This window comes from Cricetulus griseus, chromosome 3 (assembly GCF_003668045.3).
Source record: "Cricetulus griseus strain 17A/GY chromosome 3, alternate assembly CriGri-PICRH-1.0, whole genome shotgun sequence".
In the NCBI taxonomy this organism is placed as follows: domain Eukaryota; kingdom Metazoa; phylum Chordata; class Mammalia; order Rodentia; family Cricetidae; genus Cricetulus; species Cricetulus griseus.
This window is the reverse complement of record NC_048596.1, coordinates 90,911,211-90,930,539: the sequence shown is the minus strand read 5'-3', so window position 1 is coordinate 90,930,539 and position 19,329 is coordinate 90,911,211. Positions and strand designations below refer to the sequence as shown.

Here is a 19,329-nt window from a genome sequence, read left to right as displayed (position 1 = left end):
ATGTGGAGCACACATACATGTAAACAAAACACCCATACACATAAAATAACTTTTTAAACATTAAAAACAAAGATTTATTATTTTTAAATTGCATAGGTATGTGCTTGGGTATACCACATGCATTCAGTGCCCAAAGAGGCCAGAAGAGGGTGACAGATTACCTGGAAATGGAGTTATAGGCTGTTGTAAGTTGCCTAGAGTGGGTGCTAGAAACTGAACCTGGGACCAACTGATGAGTCATCTCTCTAGCCCCTTGATGATTTTTTTTAACTGAATATGTTTAAAAGCATTTTTTTTTTGAGAAAAGGTTTCTTATAATCCAGACTGGCCTCAAACTCCCTATGTAGCTGAGGGTGACCTTGAACTCCTAATCCTCCTGTTTGTACTTCCTGAGTGCTGGGATTGCAGGTGCCACTGTACCTAGCAAGATGTACAAATTCTTGAGAGAAATTTCATCCAGATAAAAATTAAAAGTTCACTGGGGCCTTTAAATGTCAATGTCTCCGGAAATGGTGACACACACCTTCAGTCCCAGCACTTGGGAGGCAGAGGCAGGTGGAGCTCTGTGAGTTTGAGGCCAGCCTGGTCTACATATAGATCACAGGTTAGTCACAGCTATGCAGTGAGACACTGTGTAGGGAGACACTGTCTCAAAAAAGGAAAAAGTTATAAAAAATGTAATTAATATATTAAAAACAACATTGAGGTGGAAAAACAAGTCTAATAATAATGAAATACTCTGTTTTCTTTTAAAAATGCTTATTAAACATTTTCAGTACTTTGGTATACAGAATTATGTGCTATAATTGCCATAGAAAGAACAAAATCCTATGGCTGTATGTAATCAGTCCATCCATTAGGGAGAGGGAAGCTTGACTGATAGGATTCTTTTGTGGGGAGAATGGTATTGAGGGCCAAGCCCAAGGCCTTGCACATCTTTGGCAAGTGCTCTACCACTGAGCTACGTCTCTAGACTGTAGAATCTTTTCTTCACCCACTGTAATGAGATTTTTGCCTGTTGGGGGTAAGAGTGGGGATTAAAATGTTTAAAACCCCAACAATATTGAAAAGTAAAGTTTATTCGGGAGAGGGTCACTATGCAGTCCCACTATGCAGACCAAAGTGACTCAACTGTCACTTTGGACAGGTGTGTGGCCCATCACCAGAGAATGGCAGTGCTCTGCACGATGCCTTCGTCTCAGATTGTTTCACTCTGGGAATCTGAAAAAGGAAGGCACCTGTGCCAGTCACTCCTGGCACCAGGGGCAGTCTGGCAGTACTGCCCTTGGACTGGTGAAGTCTCCTTCCATGATGTCATCCATCAAGATCACACCCAAGAATCCTCCAAGCCCTAGCACAGTGCTCAGTGTGACTGAAAGGGATGCTGCTGCAAGCAGCCCTCTGCGTGTGTGCACACTATTGGCATCCCAAGAGGGACCACTTGCCTTTTTATTTCTAATTCGTTCTAGCCTTTTTTTTTTTAATCACCACTGCTCAGAATGCACACATTTAGGATTAAACTGGGCATCATAGAGGCTGAGAGGATTGGAACCCTCCCATGACTCAGATGGCCCGGGTGGCTCCTGGAGCGCTTGCTTCCCCTCCTGCTTGCCTGTTTGGCCTGATTACCTCTGCATGAGTACAGATGCTCCCTGGAAGTGGGCTGGCCTTGAGGAAGTGGAGCTGCAGCCAGAGTGGTCACTCTGTGGCCTCCTTTCCACTACAGACCATTGGAAGAGTGAGAACCCAAAGGGAGGCCAGTACAGTTAGCCCTTGACACATCCAGGACACATACCCACACAATGAGAAGCTGGCACTACTCAAAGCTGTATGTAGTCCACATCTGAAGCTGGAAAAGAAAACCCAAGTTCAGTTTACCAAGATATCTGTATTGTCTATAAAAACTGAACTGTATGGAGTCACTGAGAGTGGGCATGACGACAAGCTGATGGCATGCTGAGCTTCAGCCCACAGAGTCCACGGTAGGATACTGTTCTGAGTGTCACGTGGGAAGAGTCATTTGTAAGGCCTCAGAAACCTTGACACTTTGGAACGTAGCAATCGGATGAAAGATCTTGGAAACATCTCTCGGGACTCCTGGGCTGTGTACTTGAAATAGTTCTGGGGGTGTGCCAGGACATCAAACAGAGCCTTGATCAGTTTCTTATCCTGAAGAGAACAGAATTTTTGTTACCAGGCCAAAACGCTCAAACCTGGCATTTTGCCAATGGAATCATAATAACTCACTATTGATGGGAGGTCACTAGCTAGAAAACACTTTGTGAAAATTGTTTCCACTGATTTTTATCTTCTTTCCAGTTTAAATTTTTCTTAATTGTTAGTAATAAGTATGCATTACTTTATGAAAGAACATTTGACATATGAAAACTGTTTTTTCTCAACCGTATGAGATACAACATAGAAATTTAGAAAACGGTTTAGGGTTAGTGATAGGTGAGTATTTGCTATTAATTACTTACAAGTATCTAAAATGTGGTAGGCTTTGAGTTTATAAACTAGGAGCCAAAGGTCTTTCACTGTTCAAGTTGAACAAAAAACACTATATGCCCCTGACTGGGATTCGTAAACAAGCACCCTCCATACCTGTCCCTCCACAAATGCCCAATGTAAATAGAACCAGTGCACTCATAAACTGCAGTGGCTGTGTTTGCCAGCATAAGACCAGTACAAGATCAAGCCACAGCCCAGGATGGGTGGATGAAGAGCTCACAAAGTCCCACCCTTAGTTGATGGCTGCTGGAGGAGAGAGACTCACTTTTCAGAGGCACGGTCCTTGACAGGCTACCCATATTCCAGTGGCCAGCCCTACAGCCGTGGACATACACTGATTGTATGTACTACAATTGTACTACTAATTGGACTCACTTGGCTACTTAAAAAGAGAGAGAGAACTTGGGGAAGGAAATACCCACTGTGCTCAGTCTTGTCCCAACCACTCCTCCAACACTACCTTCTGAGGTCAGCAATGAGCTGCATGTTGTGTGTCCCAAAATGAAATTGGGGAGGGAATACCTTGAGTAGGGTCTGGCAGTGGTTAGGGGGAAGGATAGATAAAATCAAACTACATTGCATATATATAAAATACACTGTATATATAAAATACATTATATATTAAATTCTCAAATATATATTATATACATATATTTATTTATTTATTTAACATTAAATCATCAGAAAGGATAGAGCTGACCTTGGTCCACATAGGCTCAGTGTCTGGAAGGTAGGACTGTATGTGGGAGCTCATGGCTACCTTCCTCTCTGCTGAGACAGGTACTCACCTTCAGTATTTCCTGGTGGTTCTCAGATGCATAGAGTCTGCCATCTCGAACTATGTCTTCAATGAGTTCCTGGTAGTCTTCTGTTGAAACAAAGGACACATTTTGCTTCTCACTGTTTAATTATTTCCAAACCTGCACTTCTATCTTTAATAAACCCTGAGAAGTCCTTCTTCAGTGGCTGCTCTCAGAGAACTTTTCCATTCTGACAATGAGAAGACATTCAGCACCTCCACTCAGCAGCATCTGCCCTCCTCCTTCTCCTTCCCTCAGAAAGGCCTTCTGTGCCTTCAGTCAAGACCCATCCTCCACTTCCCACACCACATGTATCTTCCCTCCCAAATCAAGGATGCTTATGCTAGTAATTCTACACTTTCCCTACACGAAAATCTTTCTACTAATTCCCATTAGCACGAAAACTGACCTTAAGGATGCCTTGTTTAACTTCACCTTTCCTGCTTGTTTCCATCTCATGTCTCTCTCCCCTTTTGTTCCCAGAACAGAGTCAACTCTTACAGTCTACAACTAGACCTTCTTCTCCTAAACCCACTGTGCTCAGTCTTGTCCCAACCACTCCTCCAACACTACCTTCTGAGGTCAGCAATGAGCTGCATGTTGTGTGTCCCAATGTCAAATGTTGGTCCTTGCTTTTCTTCACGCATTAGTAGCATTGACCTGGCTGGTCACCCTCCTCCTTCATCCACTTCCTCTCTCATCTTCTAGAACACTCTGCACTTTGGGTTTCCCACTATTTCACTGAATGATCCTTGGGGAGTGTTTGCTCTCCTCCTGTCCCTGGCCTTTTCCTGTAGGAGGGCCTTAGGGCTCTGTGCTTGGTGACCTGCTCCTACATATGCTCCCTCCACTGTGAGCTCATCCAGGCTTTTCATTCTCTCTCTAACACCTGCCCACCCTATCTCCTTGTCCTTGCACTATGTAAGGTAACCAAGCTTCTGATCACCAGAGAGATTCTTCTTGCTTTCTCATTAATCATTTCTTTGGTCCTGGCATACACATTAAATGCAGTGCACACAGTTTTCCTTCTCCAAATGTAATATCACCCTACTTTGAAGTCTAGCCTGCTTCCCATCGTTATAACTCAAAGAAGCATATGCAGAGCACGGTTCTCTCCAATGCCAAGACACATCAAAATTGCCTTTTTGTATGCATACCATGTGCTGAGCAGCCACATGACTTATAAGAGCATCCATGGGAGCCCTCCCAAGAAGTTTCTTCCATCCAGAGATGGTGATGGAACACCATCACTGCACAGTTAGTATCATTGCCACTACTAGTGTGGCACCTTTGTCCTCACTCTTTTATTCTAATAAACTGCACGAGTTCAAGACTAGCTTGGTCTACATGGTGACTTTGTGAGCTATAGGGCCAACACATCAACAACAAAGCCCTAATCAATATAGTAAAATCAAGAAAATAAGTTTTATTTATTTATCTTTTTTTCTTTAAAATAGTGTCTAATGTAGACCAGGCTGGCCTTAAAATTGCTATGTAACTAAAGCTGGCCTCAAATTCCTGATCCCACCTGTCTCTGCCATCAAGTACTGCCTTACAGCTATGTGCTACCATGCCCTGCTTACTTTAGTTTTAGTTTTGCACCCTTGTTCAGTGTCTGAACCTCAGAGGTCTGGCTTCTTTCCATAAAGGGAATCTACTATTAGGAATGCAGGTTATTGTGCACTCTGGTATAACAGAAAACTAGACTGTGCTTTGCCATTATACCAAATGTTTCCAGAATGTTGTCTTTAAAACACATGCACGCACGCACGCACTGTTTCTAAGATCTCCTTGTTTCCTGTCTTTCTTCTGCCTTTCAAAGACAGAGAAGTTCACAGGTAAGGACTCAGGCTCTGAAGTCACTAGACCTGGATCATCCCAGTTTTGCAACTTTGCCATGTCATGATCTCAGGTCAATTATTTGAATCTCTCAGCGAGTGGCCTCATCTGTAACATCAGAAAGTGACCAATGCATGGGGTGACCATGAGGAATGTGCCCCATAAAAGACACTGTGGTGCACACCTGATGCTCAGGAATGCCCAATGGCTGTCACCATGACTCTTGTTTGCCCTTCTGCAGAATGCATTCATCTGCAGTTGTCATCTGCACTCCACCCATCCCTGCCAGCTTCTGCTAGGATCTCAAGTGCCACTATACCTGGCTTATACAGTGCTAGGACATTGAGAATGGGCTTCATTTGTGTTATGCACAACTGAGCTACATCTCCAGCCCCTTGTTTTCATATTTTTTCAGTTACAAAGGGGAAATTTTGGGAGCTGGAGAGATGGCTCAGCAGTTACGGGCACTGACTGTTCTTCCAGAGGACTTGGGTTCAATTCCCTGCATTCACATCGTAACTCACAACTGTCTATAACTCCAGTTCCAGGGGATCTGACACCCTCACACCAATGTACATAAAATAAAATTTAAAAAAATTTAAAGGGACATTTAGGAGGCTGGAGATATGGCTCAGTTGTTAAGAGCACTGGCTGCTTTTCCAAAAGGACCCAGGTTCAAATCCCAGCACCTACATGGCAGCTCACAGCTGTCTATAACTGCAGTTCCAGATGGTCCGACACCCTCCTACAGACATACATGCAGGCAAAACACCAATGTATGTAAAATACAAATAATTAATGATTTTTTAAAAGGGGGACATTTATATATTTCACAAAGGCAGAATAAAGTGTGATGTATGAAAATGTCTCAATGCCTTGATAACATTTGCCCAAGCCCTAAAGTCTCCTTGGTTTCCTCCCTGACTTCAGACAGGAGAGCTTGTCAGACATCTGCTTCCAGGCAGACACTAGGCTCAGTGTCTCTTTCAGCAGAGTCCCAGACATCAGATTCCAAGAGCCCTTGCCCTAGGCATTACATATTATTGCAGCAACTGCAGGGTAGAATGAGAGTCTAGTCTTTGTCACGTGTTAGAAATAAACTATGTAGCTGGGGCGGTGGTGGCACATGCTTTTAGCCCCAGCATTCGGGAAGTAAAGGCATGTGGGTCTCTGTGACTTGGAGGAGAGCCTCATCTGCAGAGTGAGTTCCAGGACAGCCAGGGCTGTTACACAGAGAAATCCTGTCTTGGAAAAGAAAGGAAGAAAGAAAGAAAGAAAGAAAGAAAGAAAGAAAGAAAGAAAGAAAGAAAGAAAAGAAAGAGGCAGGGAGGGAGGGAGGGAGGGAGAAAGGCAAGTTAGAAAAGCCAAGGATGTGGTCTTTTTGCCTAAGAATCTTTAATGGCTCCCTATAAAATTAAGCCTACTCTCCTGAGCTTGGCTACTCACTGCTAGCCCCACCCTCATTTACCCTCCTGTGCTCCCTACCCACTGGCCAAATCAGACCCAGTTGTGTTAGTGCTCTATCCTTTGCCCTCTTCCTGAATATTTTTCCTCTCTATTTATGTCCCAGCCCAATTTACATATTCTTTCAAGACCCAGACCTCTTGAAACTGATTTTTCCCTCCAAGCCTCTTCAGAATAATTGCTGCTTTCTCCCCCTCTGCACTTGAAGAGCTTTGTATATGCCCTGTAAAAGCACCTATGACAAAATACACACTTTGGTGTTCTGGTCACAATAAATATTTGTTGACCAAGTCTCAGAGTCTAAATAGGTCTCCAGGGATCAGAGGATCCAGAAACATCATCTAACTTGCCCAAGATCACAGAGTCAAAATTGGGGCAGGACCTGGAGTTAAGCCTCTTCCTTTTCTTAGGAGCAGTCTAATAAATACCACAACCTGAAAAAGTCATATACTTTTGAGTAATTACTATCTGCCAGAAACTGTCCCACGTTGAACTCCTAATGTTCACTCAAATGATTTACTTCATCACTCATTAAGAAAACATGGCTTTCGGGCATGGTGGTGCACGCCTTTAATCCCAGAATTTGGTAGGCAGAGGCAGATGGATGGATCTTTGTGAGATTTGAGGCCAGCCTGGTCTACAGAGTGAGTTCCAGGACAGCCAGAGCCACACAGAGAAACCCTATCTTGAACAGGGAGGGAGGGAGGGAGGGAGAGGGAGGGAGAGAGAGAGAGAGAGAGAGAGAGAGAGAGAGAGAGAGAGAGAGAGAAGGAAATCTGCTTGACTAGAGGTGTAGCTCAGAGTTAGAAGCCCTGGGTTTGGTCACCACTGGGAATGAAGAAAACAAGGCTTAGAGATGATAAGTAACCTACAAGTCCTGGAACAGACAACAGACAGCTGGCTGGCTGACTCCAGCAGCCACATTCCCACACACCTGACTCTACTCACATTCCCTGTATTTTCTAAACCGTTCTTTTTCATTCCTACAGGAAGTGTACCCAAATGTCTGTTTAAAATGTGGCCGCAGTGAGTCAGCCATGTCCTTTTGCCTCACCCTGGCTGGCTGGCTGAGTGGGTGTGCTTGTTAGCATCTGCCAGCTAGCTCTGAAGCCAATTCCTTCAGTTCAGAGCAGAGCCACACCACCCCTGCAGCCCGAGCTTCACACTCTTGCTTACCATCATATGTCACATAGGGGACCTGGAATCCTCGGGCACTGTTCCCTTCATTGGACTTGAACTGAATCCACAGCTTCTTTGACCTGGAGGTGAAGGCGATGGGGCGTTCATAGGTCTGGCAGGTTTCATATGTGGTCACAGAATTTGATGAAGCTGCCAAGAGAAGTTGGAGGGGGTGGAGTTGAAGAGGTGTCATGGAGCCAGCAGTCAGGAAAACTTTGAAAACACTTAGCCCACACAGTAAGTTAAGCTCAAGAATTCTTGGGCTGGGGAAACAGCTCCCTTGGTAAAGTGCTTGCCTTGCAAACATGAGGACCTGAGTTTAATATCCAGAACCCATGGTTTTTTGTTTTTGTTTTTGTTTTTTAAGCCAGATAGAGTAGTCATGGGATAGCTGAGACACGTAAACCCCTGGGGTTTGCTGCCCAACCAGTCTAGCCTTCTTGATAAGTACCAGGCTAATGAGAGAACCTTTCCCAAAAAACAAGATGGATGGCATCTGAGGAATAACAACTGAGATTGTCTTCAAGCCTCCACAAGTACCTACCCCCTCCCTCTCCCTCTCCCTCTCCCTCTCTCTCTCTCTCTCTCTCTCTCTCTTCTCTCTCTCTCACACACACACACACACACACACACACACATACACACACACACACACACACACACACACACAGCTTTTAGGCTTATCCCAATAGTAGAAAGTCTTGGAAGATTCAGCTGGGAATTATATTTTAACCCAAGGAAAGGCTGAGCTCCACCTGCCCTCGGCAGACAAACAGCCATATCCTAGGCCAGCCTTTCCATGGTAGGAGTGGAGAGATGGCCCCAGAGTCCAGATCCAGTTGCTGATACCCAGCAAAAGTCAACCCCACTTACTGTAGCTTTCTGGGAGTACACTAAGCAGTTTATGGGCTTGATCTTATTGATTCTAAATAACATCTTATCCATGCTCCTAGGGAAACACACACACACACACACACACACACACACACACACACACACACACAAAACACAACATACAACTTCCTCCCCAAAGACAAACACAGAAAAGAGATTAATTGGGAAGAGGAAGGGGATTAGTTGGAGGGAGATACAACAGGGTAATAGAGGGAGAATATAATCAAAATATATCATATATATGTATGAAATGTCATAATGAAGCCTGTTATTTTATAAAAGCAGTACATACCAGTAAATTTTTAAAAAAGAAGGGAAAACACATGGCTCCTTCCAAGCACTCTACAACTTGAACTCTTTTAGTCCTAACAGCCCTACAAGGCAGTGGCTGACATTTCTCCAACGCCCCCCACCCCAGACTACAGTAAGTAGTTTAAAATGTCCACCCAAGATTACAGACCCAGTAGGAGGTGAATCTGGGGTTGAGCCCACTCTCATCTCTGTCATCAAGCTGCATTGGTGGTAGCATCCCTTTATAGACACCAGAGGCTAACTCGGGGTGAGAAGAGGGGCCTTCCTTCCTTCTTGCCTGCACCATGCCTTTGGCCTAGGGCTGCTACCTTGAGTGAACAATGTCAAGTCAGCCCCACTTGGCTATAAACTCATGTCCTGTCTCTGTTCCACTATGAAGGAAAGAATCCACTAGACCTGCTCCTCACATTTAAAGCTGGGGCTGGGGGCGGGGGGGGGGCGTGCTAGACAGGGCATCAGGTTTCCCAGGCTGCCTTGGGAGGGAAGGGAAGCCCAGGGAGAGACGCACAGGTTTTTCGCATCACCAGGTAGTCACCACAATCATCTTCTATGGGCAGGAAGATCTCGGGGACCACAATCAGGATACGACGTTTAGGTGGTGGGTTGATGGTCCAGGTGCACTCCGAGTTGGCAGGATAGTTCCCAGGGTAGTTTGGGGACTCAATATACCCTGTGAAATCCCCCAGCTCCCCTCCACACTTTCTGTCTGGAAAGGAAGTGCCATGAGTTAGGAGGGCAAAACACTGTCATTGCCATTGTAGACACCCCAAGGGTAGTCAAGAACAGCAGACCCCCTGTTGCATCCCATAGTGCTCATGGCCTCCTTGGGGGCCAAGTTCATTGCCTCTGTGAGAGTCAAGCAGCATGGACTCCCCAGAGCAGCCTACCATGCTAGCCTGAAGACACCAAGGTCGACACATTTCATCTTTGCTATTTTGTTTACCATCCTACATATCAGAGGAACAAATACTGACTTCAGAATACAGCTCACAGCTCAGCAGAGAATATTTAACCAAGAGCTTTAATGAAGATAAGACAAACTTTTTTTTTCACTTTTCTTTCTGTTTTACTTTTCAATGGAGAAGGAAGTTTCAACTAACTATTGGATGCACTCAGATATGCTGTATGTTTACATCTGGCATCAAAGGAAAAGAGCTCATAGGTACATGCTCACTACCTCAGCTCTATTGTCAGGCACTGAGCCCCTGTATGTCATCCAAAGATCTGGGGCTTAGATACAGGCATAGTCAGGAGTTCCTCAGGGAACTTACTGCTTAATACCATTGGGTAAACCTGTACAAGAGAAATTGGGTGTGATTTTTCTTCTCTAACTATAACTTGGAGTTAGCAGTGGTAAATAATAATAATAATAATAATAATAATAATAATAATAATAATGACAACAACTAGGTTTTTCTTCTAAGAGGAAAAGGAGAAGGGAGAGTCATGGAATTCAGGGTTGCCTGAGGAACTGTGATTTGAGACTCCTGATACAGAGCCAAAGCCCAGGAAGTGGGAAGACCAGGAACAGAGTCATCTTGGTATATGGAAGAATTTCCTAACACTGTAAATCTTCCCAAAGTCTAGTCTCACAGATGAGGCTCTCATGGATAGTAGTGAGAGTACTGTTAAAGCATGTATTCAAGACCAGTGTCTATGACTACAACTACATTGAGACAGAGAGGACATTTTGGGCTAATGCTGTAGCTCAGTGGTAAAATTCTTTTCTCACATGCAAGGCCCTAGTTTCAATCCCCACTACAGAAATCAAAACAAAGCACAACAAACAAATAAAAAGCAATCTAGCAGAGACAGCTATAGAACCTTTTAAGCATAAAACTCTACTGGTTCAATGCCCCTGTCAAGCCCAAGCTTCTCCAGTTTGCGGAGGTCTCCTCACTAGCACGGATGGCAGTCATTATTAGGTGAGCTCTACTTTTGGCCTTTACTGTAGAATTTTACATATCAGGTAATGCAGGAAATACCCACATTAGGAAGTCCTTAAATGGTTCATTCCCCCATTGTTGAAACTACAAACTGCACTCTAGCAGGACCCCAAGGCCTCCTTTTCCTGGCCTGCAAGCTCATCTGAGCTTAGGTTCAGAAGTCTGCTCCCAGAAGGCTTTTTGCTTGCCTAAGTCTTGGCTTTCCTGAGGGCTGTCTGGAACATGAAGCTCTCTCCTATCTTTTCCATTCTCCTTCCATGCCCTCCAAAGACCTTTCCTCCAGAGACCAATCACTTGCTCCTTCTGCAGTCCTATATTCTGGCTCCTGGCAGCTTGGCCAGGCTGACATAGCAGGATGCTGGGAATGGGGCAGGCCTCAGACAATGCATGTTGAGCTAGGTTGAACTAAAATTATCCTCCAAGGAAAGGTACAGTTGTAAGGGTAGAGAGATAGCTGGAGTGGGGTTCAGAGATACAGGGTACACTTTTAAGCACTTGGTTCAATCTCCTGCCCCACACATATAAAAAAGGGGAGTACTTGTGGATCATAGCTATAGCCATTTAACAGCCAAGACACTGCAGCCTCTCTCTCCCATAGCACTGGTCCACTTAGCTATGAGTGGACCTCATGCACACGATCCTGAATGGACCTGGAACCCCACCACCTCCTCACACCCCTGCCCAAGTCTGAACCAGTCTATGAAACACCTTAGAGAAAAGCCTACTTTTACACTGTGTTATATTGGTAGAGCCATCAAAGTCAGTGGTAGTATTGCCCGGACAGGAAGCACAGTTATTTTTTCCAAATTCAGGCTGGTACGTCCCCAGTGGACAACGAATACATCGGTGTGTGGTGGTGTTGTAGAAATGCCCAGGCGAACATTGAACTGTGAAGAAAAAGACTATTTTTAATCAAAGGCTTCAAGGGTTATGAAATAAATTATTATGCCTAGATGAAATACTGCTTTCCTGGCAAGCTGGGATTAATTAACACATTCCCTCAATAGCCAGAGTAGGAGGGATTCATAATATTCAAAATGCACTTGATGCACGTGGCCAGGCAGCAGTGGTCACCTCTTAAATCTTCGGGGTTGGAACAATGAGGGCACAGACCAAGGCTGACTTGGGCTTCCCTTGGGAGAGGCAGAGAATGGAATCTGGAGGGGGCTGGTAGCACTGAATGGGGGTGATGGGGAGCAGCTAGGCTAGGACACTGAGATAGAGGAGGACTAGAGGGGTGGTGCTCAGGAGGTCTGCTTGTAAAACCTGCTCATTGCTGCCCACTCATCAGACCTGTGTGAGCAGCCTAGGTGGCTGGGGAGACCTAAACCCTACCACAGGGGCAGCTCGGACTGGGTTATATCTTCACTGGACCCTGCAGGACCCAGAAGAGAAGTGGAGTTCCAGAAAGGGGCAAGCAAGTACTCACCTCTGGTTTCACAATCCTGGAAGGAAGTGGCTCCCAGATGTTTCGTGGGAAGACCTCCTCCACATGGGAGGCATGACGTACGTCCCATATCAGGCTGAAAAGTGCCCAGGGCACAGAGCTGGCAAGGGGCAAATCCATCTGCTGAATATTCACCGGGTTGACACAGGCCTGCAGGGAGTAATGGCTCCGGGTGAGTGAGGCTCCCCAGGGAAGCTATTCCCCACCTTTCTGCAGAAGTGATGGGCCTTTATGAGGCCTGATACCCCATGCTAACTTCAATTCACACATCAGTGAGAAGCACCCAGCCAGTCTTACCAGGATCCCTAGGAGGAGGTGGGCAAGTGCCTGAGGTTTGCACACATGCCTACAGAGCCCAGTGCAAAGATGGGCACCAAAAAGCCATGCTATCTACTTCTAATATGAGAAAGACCTGATATGTGTGGAGCCTTGGCCTGTACCCTACCAGGGCATCTCTTGTAATGGGGTGGGCTTGGGGTGGGAATGGAGTGAAAAGCATGAAAAAAAATCTCTGCTATGGAGTCAATCTGGTGATTACACAGAGAAGCCCAAGCTCACTTAGAAACTGCATGAACTGACTTAAAGAGTCTCCCATTCCACCATCTCTCAGTTGCATCTCCATGCACTGAGGTATGTCCTGACCTACTGCAATCAGTCTGCCAACCCAACGAACTCACCCCACATGGACAGAGGGACCCAGTGACACTGGCTTTAAACATGGTTCCTTTTTCCCTTCTCAAGATCAGGAAAGGAGGAAGACATTAGTGAAAGACTCTCAGAAGCTCTGTTCTTTAGGAAGCAGCTTGGCATTAGCAAGATGCTCTATAGAGTCTGTCTTGCAACCCTACCCAAATCCCATCTGTTGCTGATTTATGGGATTTTTGCATTATTTTGGGATTTGGCTTATTTTGATTTGTATTTATTTATTTATTTGGGGTTTTCAATTATTTTTATTAATTAATTTTGTATCAGCACATATCCAATGTATTCTAATTACTCTTTCCCAACTCAAGCTTCTCTCCATCCCACCCCTACTAATGTTCCCTCATCACTACCGGTCCCTTTTCTAGATTCACGTGTTTCAATATTGTGTTGTGACTCATTTCGTTTAGCCAGGGCCCTTTAGACCAAGCAATGGCTGAGGTCTCCAGTGTGTATATTTACAGAGTGATGAAAGCATATAAGTGTAACATTTATATTGTTCTGCCAATATCTCCCCCATCTTTTTGTCTTTATTTTTAAGATAGGGTCTCATATAGCCTAGGCAGACCTCAAACTCACTATGTAGTCAAAGATAACCTTGAACTCTTGATCTTCCTTCCTCCACCTCCCAAGTACTGGGATTACAAGTGTCCATTACCATGTCCCATTAATGCAGTACAGTACACACTCTTCCAACGGAGCTGTGTCCCCATCTTCATGCTTTTGCTCATGTGGGCATCAGCCCAGTGTGTCAGGTGCTGACCCAAGCACTAGAGACCCAACATGGTCTCTGCTTGTGGGAATGTGGGAAGACCAAGGTCTAGTATGCATTGTCCAGAGTCTTTGGGGTGCCACCCGGCCTTAGTCTAAACAACAACACTGGGGGTTGAAGGAATAAGAAGGGACAGACAGAATCCTTACCTCCACATTCAGATACATTCCAGGCTTCTGAGATTTTTAGGGCCCCAAGATTTTCTGGTCTTGGGCATGGTTCACAAGTGACTTGCCCTTCCTCATTTTGGAAGGTTCCATTTGGACATAAAATGCAGCGTTCTTGTGATCCATCATAATACGTCCCAGCTCTGCAACTGACTAGCCAAAGGGGGGACAATCTGGTCAGTGTGAGACAGAGGCTGGGGAAGCATGATGTGAGTGCTAGAGATGAAGATGTTAAGATGAAAATGGACCACACTCACCATGCGCATCCCTTAAAGATAGAGTATGCATTATCTCTGGCTTCCCCATTCCTATCACCACCCCTCCATCTAATAGCTCTGTATCTCCCTAGACCAGCCAGCCAGGGCCATAGGAACCTTATTGTGTAGCAGAAGCACTTGATGAAATGTTGGGCTTTTTGTATTTTGTTTGTTTGTTTAACACCTGGGTTGTCCTAGTTTACAGGGCTATCAAAGGAGTAAAAAGGTGAAAATTACTCATTTTCTGTCTGTCTGTCTCTGTCTCTGTCTCTGTCTCTCTCTCTCTCTCTCTGAGTGTGTGTGTGTGTGTGTGTGTGTGTGTGTGTGTGTGTGTGTGTGTGTGTGTGTGTTTTCACCTGGAAGAATTAGAGATTGGGCCTACAGCCTCACATATGCTAGTCACTCTCCCACTGAGCTACATACAGGTCCAGCTCCGAGGAAGGTGTTCTGAATTCTGTCTGGTAGCATCCAGCAAGGCTTCCTAAAGGAAGTCATATTTGAGTCAGGCCTTGAAGGATGGATAGGATCTACACAGTAGAAATGGGCTGTCTCAGAGGTTCTTGCATGGCATATTGGAACAAAGGGAAGGGGAGCTGGGGATAGGTAAAAAGAGTTCCTGAATTCCAGATGTTTTGGAATTTTATTCTTGGTGGTGGGAGGGAGTGGGCACTGGAAGGAGGAAAACCCATCAGCTTTAGTGTTTTCTAAAGCTCCTCCTTCAGCCACTGCATGGGTAAGTAAGGTCTTGAGGACCTCATTAAACAGCACACTTCAGATGTGCAATAAATGCATTCCAAAGCATAAACTCTTATAAATGTTCCATGAAGAATAAGCAATAAGAAAATGCTTGACTATACTTCTGATTGCTAGTTAATTCAAGATTCTGATGGTGCTAGTTAAATAAGGATTTATGCCCTGTTCTACATCATGAAAGTGAAGTAAATATACCCAATGTGGCTTCCTATTTCAACAGACAAGCATCATCCTTATAGCCCCTGTATAGTCTTTCTATGTAGCTGACATTAAGTACCTACTGTGTACATGACATGCCAGACGCTTTACCTGTAATATGCCATGTATTCCTTAGCATAACCCTGGAGAGCAGGTGGCACCATTAGCTCTAGTTTACAGAAAGAGTACCTAGGAAGAGGGGGCTAAATAACTTGGTCCAAAGTCTCACAGCCTCTCTGGGGAATACATCTTTGGCAAGGTTTAGAGCTCTGAATCTAAGAGGGGCTTTCCCTGGTGAAATGGTTAGCACCTTGGACTCTGACTTAGGAGAGGAATATAGGAATATAACTCGCACAATTGGAGACAAAAGCTCAGGCCTTCGTTAAGCAGCTAAGGGTCTGACTAGAGCAAACATGCTCTTTTTAAAACTTAAATCTTCCAGGAAATAGAAAAGTAGAGCCATAGGACAAAGTTGACCATTACACACCTCAACTGTCTGAGGAGGTGTTTATCTCCTTCCCATCCTAGAAGTGCAGTTTGCATAGGGAATCTTAGGTTTAAACAAGGTAAACAATGTCATCAGTAATTAATCATTCAGTGCTAGGTACCCAACTCTCAGGAGGCAGAGACAGACAGATCTCTGTGAGTTCAAGGCCAACCTAGTCTGCATAGCAAGTTCAAGGCCTACAGAGCAAAACCTAGTCTCAAAAACAAACAAACAAAAATTGTTTATTACCCATTTTTTTCATTATTCTCTCAAGAATACAGTTTAAAATGAGGTTTTATTTTCATCAGAATAAGGCTATGCAATATTTCAGGTATTATTTCTACAGCTAGATGTACTTAACCAATAAAATCTATACTCATTTAAATCTTAACACTTTTTTGTATTGATTACGTTTTTGTCTTAAAATATTTGTGGGTTGGCAGGGGGTTGGTGGCGCACGCCTTTAATCCCAGCACTCGGGAGGCAGAGGCAGGTGGATCTCTGTGAGTTCGAGACCAGCCTGGTCTACAAGAGCTAGTTCCAGGACAGCCTCCAAAGCCACAGAGAAACCCTGTCTCAAAACACACACACACACACACACACACACACACACACACACACACACATATATATATGGTTGTTTTTATATGTTTGTGATTTTTCAAAAAGATTTTATTTTATGTGTACAACTGTTCTGCCTTTGTATATATTTGTATACCATGTATGTGCCTGGCTCTTACAGAAGTCAAAAGGAGGTGTCAGGTCCCCTGAAACTGGAGTTACAAATGGTTGTTCCCACCATGTGGGTGTTATGAATCAAACCTGGGTCCTCTGGAAGAGCAGCTAGTGCTTTTAACCACTTATCCCTCTCTCCAGCCCCCAAAGATTTTGTAATTTTGTTATAACTGAAATCTTAAATACAAACCCACCTTGCTTCCTTGGCACTCAATGCCATAAAGAGCAGGATACATATACCCATGGCAGAGTCTATATTTCAGACTTACTCTCTGCACACAGCCTTGTTCCATGATGGTTTCTACAACTGCACTGCTTCTAGCCCATGTCTCATGAGAATAACTCTTCTATGGATTTCTCCAGCCAAGCAGTCATGGAGGCTGGCAGAAAGCAAATCAGTGCTAGCCTGTCTGGAGTGTTTCTGGCCTGAGCCATTTCCACTAGAGAAAGAGCTGATGGCAGATACCCAGGTTATAACTGATCCCGGCAACACAGTCAATCCTCACGCAGAGGCAGAGCAACGTGATTGGCACTACCGGTTCCTCTGGTGGAAAACACAGCATCCAGTTCAGGCCTAGACCTGTGTCCCACTGAACAGGGTACCAGGATGGACACAGGACTGTCCACATAAGGCTCCACCTTGGAGCTATTTACCCAGCCCCCAATCCTTGTCAAGGTCCCATTTGAAGAGGCCTCAAGTCATCCCATATCAATTGGGATTTTCTTACTGATCAAAGGGCTGGCTGCCCTGTGGTCAAGAAGGCCCTGTTTCTTTCTCCCCACAGTGAGAGGGCCACTTCACATAAACAACCTCATCTTGTCAGTCACAGCTTCCACACAGTAAGACCTAGGGAAAGAATTCCATGCCACATACTTTCCAGATATGTTTGCTTCTTCCCCAAGGTAAACACAAGTGAAACCCTGTCGGGACGGATGCCTGGGAACAGCGCTGTGCATGCATGTGTGCTGGATGGGACCTCGACATGTCCCAGTTGCTTCTCTCTTCCCCTTGAGTGGCCTGCTTGTGTTGTTGCCCTCAGACAATGGAGGCAATTGCCCCCAAAGCACTTCACCATCACAGCAAAGCTTTTGTGTACTGTCAGTGACCATTAAAATCCTATTCTCAAATCCTGCACAGCTGTTTCTCCTCCTCTTAAAAAAAGAGGAAAAAAAATACAAGAAAGCCTTTCTGATGCAAAAGGGTAGAAACCAGCAGGGACCAGGATTAATGGTGACAAAGAGGCCTAAAGGCTTGCCCTCTTTTCAGCTCCCTGGCCTTTGAGTATTTCAGGCTATGGGCAAACACTATGGTCTCTCTGCAGCTAAGAGGGTGAACCTAATAAAAGGGGCCACTCTCCAGCATCTCACCGTTGTCTTAAGGATTGAGTCTGACTTCTGAAGTTGAGCCACAAGCAGCCATGCAGATTCCCAAGGTATCCTGGGGTGGCTGCTTTGTCCCAGCTCAGGGGCAAGTCCCAAGAGTCCCAAGGCGATGCAGTAGCCTCAGGATCCTGGCTAGAGCCTCCTTTAAAAGACTACCCCCAGGGTAACAGGGCACAGCAACTTCTTGGACTGAAGAATTGCTTCTTCATTGTCTTTGCAGGATTTGGGGGTGCAGTCAGGGTTGCTGTCTGAAAACATCCTCATGGTCGAGGCCTAGAAATGAGCCTAGCTGTGGACCTCCCTTGCTGGGGACCCAAGTGTGTGTTATGTTCTCTTCATGCCTGGTTAAGTGGAGTCAAAATTTCACTTCCTTCAAAGTGACTTTTTGGCCCTCAATTTAAATCTCCACACCTACCAGAAAGCTGTGTTTTGCCCTCTTTGCATATTGTCACCTACCTTTAGGATTTCATTCTTTCTTGTTAATTTTTTTTCGTTTTATTGATTGTGTGTGTGTTTGGGGCGGGGGCAGTATATGCCATAAGACTACTAGTGGGAGTTAGTTCTCACCTGTGGGTTCCAGGGACTGAACTCAAGTCATCAGGTTTGGTGGCAGGCACCTTTACCCACTAAGCCCTGTCCTTTAGTGGTGCTCATAAAGAATCATTAGCATCTTCATTTAACAATGATACCAATCAAAAACTGTGTGTCTAGTGTTCTTCTAGGAGCTGGAGATGCAACAGGGGAGGGGACAGATATGGCCTTACCCTCATAGAGCCCTTGTTCTCATGGAGAGTATGGACAATAAGTAGGCAAAAGAACACACAGTACAGTGCCAAGCAGTGGCATAGTGATGCAAAGTAAGCAGTGTACTGGGACCCCATGTCTGCATGTCTGTGTTTCAGTAAGGTGGCTAGGAAAGAGTACTCTGGGCAGAGACTGGAATAGAGGAGGGAAACCGTCTTGCCATGAGACTATCTAGTATAGACAACTTATGTCACAGGAACAGGAAGAAAGGGGCAAGGTGAGTGGAGATGTATTTTAAGAGGCTAAAAGAGGAGAATTACAGGTTTGAAGACAGCCTGTGCTACACAGTGAGACCCTATCTCAAACAGATAAAGAGCATACATCTATAACACTAACACTTGGGAGGTTGAGTCAGGAAGATCACTGTGAGTTCAAGGCCAGCCTAGGCTACATAGTGAAACACTGAAAACCAAGCAAACAACCAAACAAAAAACAAACAATACAGAACAAGCAAGGCAGGTTGTGTGAGGTCTTGAAGGCCATAATAAGGAAAGAAGGCTTACAGCGTGTCGAGGTCCTGAATGGGCAGGCAGTGTGTCAGAAACTCTGTCTCTAAGCCATCTTTTGCCTGCTGTGTGAGAACAGATTGAGGGCAGGAAGAACACTCAGAGCCTGTAAGGACAGACAGGGGAAAGGAGGGTGGTAGGGAACCCAGCCAGCAGTGACAGTGGAGGAGGGG

At 45.0% G+C, this 19,329-nt stretch overlaps 1 protein-coding gene across 1 annotated transcript in view; it reads right to left on the bottom strand.

Moving 5' to 3' along the window:
• Nucleotides 1–297: 297 nt before the first annotated feature.
• Nucleotides 298–19,329, bottom strand: part of Scube2 (signal peptide, CUB domain and EGF like domain containing 2) — a 66,122-nt gene continuing 47,090 nt past the window's right edge. The window contains 7 exon segments of the mRNA XM_027410062.2: nucleotides 298–2,169; nucleotides 3,300–3,379; nucleotides 7,791–7,943; nucleotides 9,508–9,705; nucleotides 11,671–11,832; nucleotides 12,375–12,542; nucleotides 14,016–14,186. Coding sequence (XP_027265863.1) covers nucleotides 2,017–2,169; nucleotides 3,300–3,379; nucleotides 7,791–7,943; nucleotides 9,508–9,705; nucleotides 11,671–11,832; nucleotides 12,375–12,542; nucleotides 14,016–14,186 — 1,085 coding nt within the window. The 3' untranslated portion in view covers nucleotides 298–2,016.